Source organism: Lipotes vexillifer, unplaced genomic scaffold (genome assembly GCF_000442215.2).
Source record: "Lipotes vexillifer unplaced genomic scaffold, Lipotes_vexillifer_v1.1 scaffold779, whole genome shotgun sequence".
NCBI lineage: Eukaryota > Metazoa > Chordata > Mammalia > Artiodactyla > Lipotidae > Lipotes > Lipotes vexillifer.
In genome coordinates this window covers 1,298,923-1,310,437 of record NW_006788448.1, presented here as the reverse complement: position 1 = coordinate 1,310,437, position 11,515 = coordinate 1,298,923, and the positions used below count along the sequence as shown (strand labels likewise).

Genomic DNA, 11,515 nt, shown 5'->3' with positions numbered 1-11,515 from the left:
ATCAGCCATAAAATGGGATGAAATTGGGTCATTTGTAGAGATGTGGATGGACCCAGAGACTGTCATGCAGAGTGAAGCAAGTCAGAAAAACAAATATCATATATTAATGCATATATGTGGAATCTAGAAAAATGGTACAGATGAACTGGTTTGCAGGGCAGAAATAGACACACAGATGTAGAGAACAAACGTATGGACACCAAGGGGGGAAAGCGGGGGGTGGGGGTGGTGGTGATGGTGGGCTGAATTGGGAGGTGGGTATTGACATGTATACACTAATATGTATAGAATAGATAATAAGGACCTGCTGTTTAAAAAATAAAGAAAAAAAAGAACTACACCATATTTACAGGTTATATTCCAAAGCCAAGCCTAAGGCAAAAGCTGCAGTAAGTTAAAATTGTTCTTGAAAAACTTCTTAAAAAGTGTGCCATGAGGGTGACAATACTATTTCTCTGTCAATAAACCCAACACAACAGCCAGATTTTCTCTCCAGCATCCCCTGAGATTAAGTAGTTGGCTTGTATGTGAGGTCATATTGTTTGGATGGTATTTCTCTTTGAACACCAGGAGAGAAGTATGCCCAGTGCCTTTCAATATGGGGGAAACCAACGACCGAGTGAACTGCAAATCCACACTTCCCATCTCATCGTGGTTCTAGGGCGTAAATTCCCTGAGTGTAACAAGTGGAGCTGGCCATATTATTTAAATAAATGAGCGATGATTTTTTTATGGTTAAATGCATATAGCTAACTTTCATGTGTGTATGACTGGCTGGGTTTTAGAAACACCCAGCTGCATATGGCTTCACTCTCTAGCAACTGAAAACAACTTTTGGACCAGGGTCCATAGTAAAAAAAAAAAAAAAAAAATCATTTAAAACTGTAACCTACTACACACACACACACACGTACACACGTCTCTGTGTATATACAATACATGCATATACATACATACATATATATGTAAAAAGGTTCACAAAATATTTACCTTTATTACATCCTATGTATTTGATCTATTCCACTCTGTTCTACTTTCTTAAAATTTTTTTAGGTTGCAACTCAGTAGTTTTCTTGATGCCCAACCAGGTTACAACATACAGTTTGAAGAACATTGAACTGGAGTATTTCAAGCTCTTAACTACTCAGAGAATTATGTAGGGCAGTACCTGGGGGTTAAGAAAAACAATCAAGCAAGCAATTTTGTCCATAATATTTTAATACTTTTCCACTTTTAAATACTGGTTTTAATTTTGTGATTGTAACATGGAAGATCCAACTTTATTATTTTTTAAAAACATCACCAGGATCATAAAGCTATTTAGAATACACTCTACACACTCCCAAGGTACTTTAAAATGATTATGTTTTGAGTTTGTAGATGAACAATGACAATAATCCAAATACACCATCTGTACAACTTGGATCAAATAGTGGTGAAAGTGTTTAACTGGACAAACAACTGATAAGCTTAAAGATAATCAGCACAATTTCACAAGAGAACCAGCTCAGCCCAACTAAAATTTTCTCAATAGCAATTGACACTGATGTTGTATAGGAGTACAAATTAGTTGATGAAACTGAACAAATGGGAACCCCATTCCTCCTTTTCCTTCTTTTGTATTCCTACATCCCTCCCAGTCATCCTCTTCCTTGGTCTGGCTACCCTTGTGGCGAACCCAAATCAAGAGCTATGACACCCTCCACCTCAAAATCAGGAGCCCTGAATTACAAGTGAAATACTGTGCTCTCTTGAACTGTACAGTGGGCACTCAGGGACAAAACCCCTCATCACCAATATTTTTCATGTTTCTATCACAGTACAAAAGAGTAACTGAGTAGAAAAGAGAGTAAAATGATAATTTTTTTTTTGCTCGGGGAAGAGAAGTAGGAAATAACTGTGGATGAGAAAACATCATGTATATTCAATATGTAGGAATTAGCCTTATGGAAATAATTCTAGAGGGTCTGAATGCTGTCTAAAGGGCTAGTACCTCTCCCAATTTTGATCTCTTTTAAACTCCTTTCATATTCCCCAACTCATTTCTAAATCTGTTGGGCAGGATTAACCCTGGTGAAGTACCAGTGCAATTACCTGAAGGTAAAATGTATCCTTTACTTTTCTTCTTTTTTTTAATACAAATATTTTTCCTATAATAATTTACAGAACTGCAAAAGTATATCATTAACATTTAGTGCAAATGCAACTAATGTAGGTTTAGACACTGCTCTGTAAACTTTCCATACCTTTGTAAAATAAAGCTATCCAATTTAGTCATGATAGTACCAGAAATGGCAGAGAAACATTTATAGTGGGCATATAGAATTGTTTTTGAAGATTCCCATCAGTGGCTATGGTGAATAAACCTTCCCTCCCCAACCCTCCCATACTCCCAACCCCAATCCCACAACTGATTGTAAAATAAAATACACATTTGAGGTATAAACTTTTCTTTTTTCAACATCACAATATAAAATGTTAACTGGTGATGTAGTAAACTGATAAGATAATTTGTCTTATTTGCCTTAACTAGCATTACCACCATATAGGCACTTTTTCCTTGTAGTCAAATTATGAATAGTATTTTTCTGTAATAAGGCATATTCCATGCACATCATTTAGAGAAAGGTAAATTAAAAAATAGAAAAGATTTATGGAGCATGAAATCTGCGTGCATGTAATGTAAGCATATGTTTTATATGTATTTTCCTCTCTGTACAGACTAATAAATACCACTTTATCTGATGCAAGTAATTCACTTCCAGGATTGTGTATATTAAGTGATCAGACTAATCCCATCATTAAATTATCACCTTGCATTTATCATTAAGACTCCATTACCATGTAGGAAATATATACAGGACATGTTCCACGTGACATGATTTCCTGCTTTACAAAATGGGTCTGGTTTCTGTGTTTCTACAGAGATGAACAAGTCAGCAAAGCATCTACAAAATGCCTCTGATTTACGTAAGCACATTTGTGTATAAACACAGTGAAGATTCTGAGTGGGCAGTCATTTCTACTTCAATGAGTACCATTCCCTGCCTCTGCTCCACGTTTCAGGGTTTTTCAAAGGGGTCCAAAACTAAAAAAGGTATTTTACGTTTAACTTCTTACAGCAACTAAAGAAAGAATTTCAGTTTGAATCACATGGTCTTCTTTACTGCCCTGTTGAAGCTTCTGATCAAGAGGCAAACAGGAGCGGTGCCCACATTTTCTATGCATATCTTGCAACGTATCTTTTAAACTGACCCAAATTAGAAGAACAAACACGTGTTACTGAATACTAGAAATATAGAATCAAATGCCAAACTCAAACAGTGAGATTTGCTGGAACATGTAATACCGTATATCCTCTCACCAATTTCAGGAAAAGATGAGCTCATTTTATTCTGACCGTTTTACCAGAAAGTAGTTTATGCCTATAACGTTGTACAGATGTTTCTGTTTGGAGGCAGGCAGAACCAATTTAGAAATTACCAAATTGTGTTTGTAACAAATTGAAAAAAATCTGTAGCACACAGTACACAACTAAAAATACAATAGAAATATAAAGATATCTGGAGAAAAAAATAAAGCTTTTCACTCTTTCTCCATCAGAACCAAAGTTCTTCATGGGAGTAAGACTATAGAAAAGGCGAAATCACAGGTTATTGACAGCCCTCAGTTATTAAGAGACACTTTACATGACAACATGAATTATTATAGAAACCAGCAGCAATGAATTCTATGATTATACAAAGCAAAAATGTCAAAAAATTCTGGACACAGATTTGACTGTAGGCCTAAAAAAAGAACCCCATCCAGAAATTTGGTGCACAAAAAGCACATGCCCCATGTGCGTCCAACTTTTGTGCTTTTCTCCTGTGCACAAAGCCTGGTACAACTGAGGATCTTAGGCCAAACCATAGTAAATTAAAAATTCTGAAAAAGTTTCCAAAAATTAAAGCATCGATTCCTAGTTGTGATTCAAAGTTGATTATTTTTTCTCTTCTAGGAGCAAGCAAATAAAAATATAGCCATATACATGTAATTTTACATGTATTTATAGTTATATGCTGAGCGAGGAGATCTAGCAGAAGACAGCTAGTGTTAAGATGTTCAGCTTTGCTATTGCAGTATTTCTTCATTTTTGTACACAAGGCCAAGGTGTTGGGCCATAGACAAGGCTATAGATCCTATGTTCCAGCTTAGAGCATTCAATTTTGTTTTTTAATTTTTTTCCTCCAACATGGAATGTCACACAGCCTTGTTTCAGTCACTGTAGGAAAGAAAATGACAAGTAAAACATTCAGCACTGTATTATTTACTAACAGCTGCAGGACTAACAGAACAGACTCCTCCTACCTTCTGAACTCATGTAATACACAGAATCTTTATCGAAGTTTATATTTTAAGGATTTTTCACCTTTAAAAATATAAAATTATTAACTTTACATATTTGAAATTTATCATCAGAAAGGAACAGAAGGTATAAGAAATGTTCTGAAAGTTAGAAAAAATTAAAAAGGGCAAATGTGCTACAAGAAGCAAAGAGGGAATCAAGTAGACGTTTCTGGATCCGTACCCCATAAACTGGAATTTCCTTCTTCTTAGTGTTCAATAAAAACTATGCTATACAGTATTATTTATCAAGAATTTAAAAAATTTATTTAGGCTATGGGAAAGAGGTCTGCCTTATCTTAAGAAATACTGTGTCAAATGAGTTTAACAGTTTTGACTAAGTTTTAAATATCTTTGGGCCTCATTAACTCTTTATGGAATTTCTCTAAAGATGATACACACTATTGAAAGTTACTATTTCTCCATCACGAAAATTAAGAATGTTAGCTTTCCTAAGGTTTCAATGCTAGGATCCACTTCATACATACATCTTCCAAAATTATTATGAAACAATTATTATTTTAGGTAAATGAAGATTTATTTTAGGTAAATGAAAATTTGGTTCTCTGCCAGAAAGAAGCTCAATCTGGACTCAAAGGCCAGAGATAAGTTTTGGCCAGTGAGTCTTTCCAGCTCTATCTTTACACACACACACACACACACACATCCACAAACAATGGTACCATCTCCTTCCCCTAATATGAATTCTTTTCCAAGGATTTCGAGCCCTTCCCTCTAGGTCCACAAAAGAAGAATGTGTACACTCGTGAGCACACACACAGTCAGTCAATAAAACAATGCCCCAAATCCAACAGTTTAGAGGCAGTTGCTGTGGACATGTTAGCATGTATTTTGCAAATATTTTCAAAATTATTCTTCTCAAACATAGTTGAGAGCATGTTTTATTATATAACTGCATTCTGATTTCTTTTGCTTAATACCCAGTTATATTTTCTACCCTTCTCTGCAAGGCTGAAGGTAAAGGTGAAGAGGGAAAACAGATACAGCTGCAAGCTTGGTCTTGGTTCGAGCACACAGCAACTCTAGAAATCTTAAGGCTGTGGGGAGAGACACCCAGCTAAGTAAGGTGACAAGCCTGCTGCCATCATGTGGCATCACGTTTTCAGTGTATTTGATAAATACAGTGCAGTGACAGAATCAATAAGAAGCTATGTGTCCAGATCGAGCCACAACAATTCTGAAGTACAAGATATCCTAAAAACAGTGCATTTTGGCAGTGCATTTATGCTTTAAGAGAATCCCTCAAAGGTCAGGCTTTGTCCCAAACACTAACCATTCAGAGAAGACTAGAACCTGTTTAACATTTTCATGTAACCTGTTTTCCTGGGAAAAGCTACATGTCTGGGACATCAATGCACTAACCCTTGTGTTAGTGTCTGAAAATAAATTTAGGCTTTGAGTTTTTGTTTTTTAAAGAAATAGGACACTATAAACATTATCAGAAACCAGACTTAATTAAAAGTATAGTCACTACAGTTGACCCTTGAACAACATGGCTTTGAACTGCGCACATCCAACTACATGCAAATTCTTTTCAGTACTACACGATCTGGGGTTGGTTGAATCCTCGATGCAGAGGCACCTAGGACATGGAGGGCGGACTGTAAGTCATACTCGATTTTCATCTGTGCAGGGGGCCAGCGCTCCTGACCCCCACAACGCTCATGCATCAACTGTATATGGTTATTAACTATATTATTTTTATCTAAAGAAATTGACTCAAGAATATAAATTTCTCAGCAAATGATTTAACAGTCAATGTAGGTGAGCATGAGAAGACGGTCATAAATACTTACTGCTTGTGAATTATACTTTGGTAATATCTATTACAAATTTAAATGTTAACACTCAGAGAGTTTCACAGAAATTGAATTATACAAATGGTTCTCAAATGGATGAAAAGATGCTCAAGTTCATTTGTAACAAGAGGACTATGACAGTTATTTTTTTGGCCATGCCACGTGGCTTGTGGAATCTCAGTTCCCCAACCAGGGATTCTGGAATCCTAACCACTAGGCCACCAGGGAACTCCCAAGAGGACTACAGTTTAAACTACACTGGGAGAGTATTTTTCACCTATCAAGTTGGAAAAAAATCAGAAAGTTTTATTTCATACATTGTGTGAGAGGGTCAGAGAAACAGGCACTCCAACATGTTATGGCTGGAGAGATGGTAAATTAATACGACCTCTACAGAGGCCAATATCTAAATTACAGATGCACAAGCCCCCCAGAAGTGCCAGCAGTGTCACATCTAGTAATTTACCCACATACAAAATGACATATGGATATGACTGCAATACTGTGTGCTCTAGCAAAAATTAGAAACAACTTTAACATCTATAAATGGAGAATTGGTTAGATAAATTGTGTACATCCATACAAATGGGATTCTACATAGCCATAAACAAAGAATAAAGCAGCTCTGCACCAATATGCAAAGACCTTCAAGATAAAGCATATGCAGAAGCAAGATGCAGAACGCTGAGTAGAGTATGCAATTTTTTTCAATAACAATAAGTGTATGTGTGGGAGGAATACACTTGTATTTGCTTATTCAGGTGAAGTGAAACATCTCTGGAAAGACACAAGAACCTACTCACAGCAGCTATACATTTGTGTGCGTGTGTGTGTGTGGGCAAGTGTGGTGGTGCAGAATGGGTGAGCAGGGGATGGGGGATGAATTTTACTGTGTATCTTTTCATACTTTTGACTTCTGAACCATGTTAACATGTCACTCATTTAAGAAAAATTAAAGAGTTCAGCTCCTTGCACAAAGACAGTGCAGCATTATTTGACAGTAGAAATATGGAACCAACCAGACATTAACATGGGACAGTGGTTAATAAATTCTGCAACATTTATACAACAGATGTTAAAAGAATGAGATGGTTTTGTATGTCTCATATCTTTATATGGACTAACAGTCAACATATATTAAGTAGAAAAAGCAAGCTGCAAGATAATGCTTTGAAAAAAAAATTTTTAGATATATGTCAATACACATGTACAAGTCTGGAAGAATACACAACAAACGTAACACTAATTTCTGGGAAGGGAGAAACATAGGGGATTTGTACTTCTGAAATTTTATAGTTCTATAATATTAAAATTTCCTTCAATTAAGCAGACATTATCTAACATAAACAGAAAAAATAATGAAAAATTAAGTTTTAAAGGCTATAAAACAACTCTTCACATCTGGAAACATCATGTGAAAGGAACTACTTTCAAAAACTAACTTGTAATGTCTGCAGAGCCATATTAGTCTATAAAGTTTAAAAAAAAGAATAACATATATTTTCCAGTACCTGTTAATACTAGAACAAAATAGGTTTTCCTGCAGTTTTTTCTTGTACGTAAGAAGTAAAACGTTTTAGAAACTTTGGATACTCTCGCTTTGCCACTGCCCTTAACACTGAGGCTGGTGCCCATCCTCCAGGGTTTACTGTGAGACAAAGGAAAATGAAAACTGTTAAGATAATTCTCCAAATACGTATAAAGCACTCATTTTGTTCCTTTGTTTTAAAAAAATTCCTCACATTGAAAAAGCATCTCTTAAAAGTCTTGACCACTCAGTACTTAGTACTGTACTAACCACCAGATGAGAACAGATAACGAATAAGAAAGCATTTATTACTGTTTTAAAATGTTCTTGGTTCCCTAAATTATAAGTATATATTAGTATAGCAACACTTTAGGTTACTTAAGGCAGATTTATTCAATGAACTCTACTATAATCAAATAGTAACTTGCTCAGGCATAGTTGTCTCTTTAAACATACTAGCTGTGATATAAAGAAGGTTTGAAGGTTTGATTAGAGGGACTCCAGTAACTACTGCAGGTAGGAAATAGGTGTAGCAAGGAACCATAACAAGTGATAAACAGGGCTGTCCAGCAGTAGGCCGATGTGAAATAAGTCACTAGCAACCACAAAAGAAGCAGGGAGCAAAGATTCAGAAAACTAAAAAGCCTGACAACAAGAAAAAGAACTGTTCACCTGAAACTAACATAATATTTTATATCAACTATTATTTCAATTAAAAACAAAAACACAACACAAAAAACCAAAATTATAAAGTGAAAAAGAAGAAAACTATTTCCAGTAATTCAACAACCAAGCAACAATTCAATATTAACATTTTGTTGTATTTCTTTCTAACTTTTCATATATATATTCTTTTCTTCTTTTAAAAATTATTGAAATGTATTTTATATGCTTTTCCTCACCCCACTTAACATTATTTTGTAAACATTTTTCTAAATCACTAAATGGTCTTTGAAAATTTGGGGGAAAAAAGTATTAATTTTCTTTCTCACTGTTGCTTATTTTCCTAATTACACATATTCTATTAGGCAAATATCTAATAAAACAGTTCTTAAAACCAATAATATGTAATAGTGATCTAAAGATGAAGTTTAAAAATTTACCTATCCAGCCCCAGCTTCAGAAATTCTGATACAGCAGTTATTCAGACATGTATATTCTGAAAGATTCCCGATAATTTTGATATACATCTCTCCAAATTAAAAATTACTAAATCTAAAGGATAAAAACTAAAAAGACATTTGTAAATGGTATTTGTCCAAACTGTCAGTTATCATGTAGATCACGATAAAAACATCCATATTCCCAAGTAGCAAAAACAAAACCAAAATACATACCATTAGCTACATATGTAATCTTGCACAGAATGTTGTCCCTGCTAATCTCCTGGTTTCCCTCTGGCGGGCTTACCAAGGTTTGACAAATCATAGCAATATTTATTTTGGCACGGACACATCGATTGTTTAGCTGCCAAAACAAAAAGTAAAAACAAAACACCAGTGTAGAAGATACCCAGTATTTTGTAACCTCTTCTGGTCTAATTCTACATTAGATTAACCAAAACCATAACTCATCTACATCTCCCACAAAATCTCATAAGCACTAATAAAGGATACATGCCAAGCTGATACGACACCAGGAATGGTTTTCCCCCCTCTTAAGTAGTAAAAGGAGCTAAACCGAAGTAGAAACCACAGAGGTTTTGCCAGTAGTTGATCATGGCTTGAGAGACAACTGTGAGAAGCAGCCTACCTATACTACCCATTCAGCTGTCTCATCTAACCTCAGGAGGAAAGGAAAACAACCCTGCTGGGATGCTCATGGCCATGACTGTTGTCCTCAGATAACACAGTGGCTATACTCTTCCAAGAAGCCAACTTTAATAAACAAAAATTTAAGAAGCATTTTCAAATCAATTATCTCTGTATGTGTGGTATGTGTTTATCACCTTTGCCCTGTGTTGTATATTTAGCTTTGTATTGTACAATTATACACATTTATACAATGTACTTACAGGAGCACTGCTGTGATCCACAGAAAAATTACAAACTATCCAAGTTTCCGGGTCATTTTCAGTCAAGGCTGGTATCTTTCGAATGGCAGAAAGATATAATACATCCCGCTGAGAAGCAGGCCACACTCTCTGTGGAAGAAGTACAAATCTTTTGAAAATTTGAACTACTTTTTTTTTTTTGGCCACACCACGTGGCATGCAGGATCTTAGTTCCCTGACCAGGAATTGAACCCGCACCCCCTGCAGCGGAAGCTCGGAGTCTTAAACCACTGGACCGCCAGGGAAGTCCCCAAAATTTGAACTACTTTTTATTCATATATAATATGGAACTAACAAAGAAACAAGTGTAAAACTAATAAATGCCTTTAAGGTAACATCTGTCAAATTTTAAATGGAAAGCACCCACAAAAGGATTGATTATGAACACTGAGTTAAAGGCTTTGAAGAACACACCAAAGGAATAATGTTCTGCTATTTCTTTTTTTTTTTCTTTTTCAAATGTTTATTTATTTATTTGGCTGCTCCGGGTCTTAGTTGTGGCACGCAGGCATGTGGGATCTAGTTCCCCAACCAGGGATCCAACCCCAGCCTCCCTGCATTGGGAGTGAGGAGTCTTAACAACTGGACCACCAGGGAAGACCCTATTTTTCCTTCTTTTGAAATTTGGTAATATATATGTAACATAAAATGATATAAATAATTTTTTTTTTTTTCGGTACGCGGGCCTCTCACTGTTGTGGCCTCTTCCGTTGCGGAGCACAGGCTCCGGATGCGCAGGCTCAGCGGCCATGGCTCACGGGCCCAGCCACTCTGCGGCATGTGGGATCTTCCCAGACCGGGGCGCGAACCCATGTCCCCTGCATCGGCAGGCGGACTCTCAACCACTGCGCCACCAGGGAAGCCCGACATAAATAATTTTTAAGTGTACAATTCAGTGGCCTTAACTATATTCACAATGTTATGTAAATACCACCACTATCTAGTTCTAAATGTATCATCACTCCCAACAGAAACTCTGTACCCATTAAGCAATCACTCCGCATTAGCCCCTCCCACAGCCATTAGTCCACTTTTTTTTTTATAGTTTTCATTTTTGGCTGTGTTGGGTCTTCGTTGCTGTGCGTGGGCTTTCTCTAGTTGCGGTGAGCAGGGGCTACTCTTTGTAGCAGTGATCAGGCTTCTCGTTGTGGCTTCTCTTGTTGCAGAGCACGGGCTCTAGGCACACAGGCTTCAGTAGTTGTGGCATGCAGGCTCTCGAGCGCAGGCTCAGTAGTTGTGGCGCATGGGCTTAGCTGCTCTGCAGCATGTGGGATCTTCCCAGACCAGGGCTCAAACCCGTGTCCCCTATATTGGCAGGCGGATTCTTAACCATTGTGCCACCAGGGAAGGCCCATTAGTCCACTTTTTTTTTTTAAAAAAGAAGATGTCAGGGGTAGGAGTTTAGTAATTTATTTATTTTTGCAGTGTTGGGTCTTCGTTTCTGTGCGAGGGCTTCCTCTAGTTGTGGCAAGCGGGGGCCACTCTTCATCGCGGTGCGCGGGCCTCTCACTATTGCAGCCTCTCTTGTTGTGGAGCACAGGCTCCAGACGCGCAGGCTCAGTAGTTGTGGCTCACGGGCCTAGTTGCTCCGCGGTATGTGGGATCCTCCCAGACCAGGGCTCAAACCCGTGTCCCCTGCATTAGCAGGCAGATTCTCAACCACTGTGCCACCAGGGAAGCCCCACTTTTAAGTATATTAAACCTCTGTTTCAACTGTTCAGAGCAAAG

At 37.1% G+C, this 11,515-nt stretch overlaps 1 protein-coding gene across 2 annotated transcripts in view; it reads right to left on the bottom strand.

Annotated features, from left to right (window-relative positions):
• Positions 1 to 1,201: 1,201 nt before the first annotated feature.
• CERT1 (ceramide transporter 1) overlaps positions 1,202 to 11,515 on the bottom strand; it is a 129,390-nt gene continuing 119,076 nt past the window's right edge. The window contains exons 16-19 of one of the 2 annotated variants that reach the window (XM_007461604.1): positions 9,749 to 9,877; positions 9,072 to 9,201; positions 7,718 to 7,854; positions 1,202 to 4,264 (exon numbers count right to left, since the gene is read on the bottom strand). In XM_007461604.1, coding sequence (XP_007461666.1) covers positions 7,727 to 7,854; positions 9,072 to 9,201; positions 9,749 to 9,877 — 387 coding nt within the window. In that variant the 3' untranslated portion in view covers positions 1,202 to 4,264; positions 7,718 to 7,726. The remainder of the gene's footprint in view (positions 4,265 to 7,717; positions 7,855 to 9,071; positions 9,202 to 9,748; positions 9,878 to 11,515) is intronic. The other variant, XM_007461605.1, reaches the window with a different exon arrangement.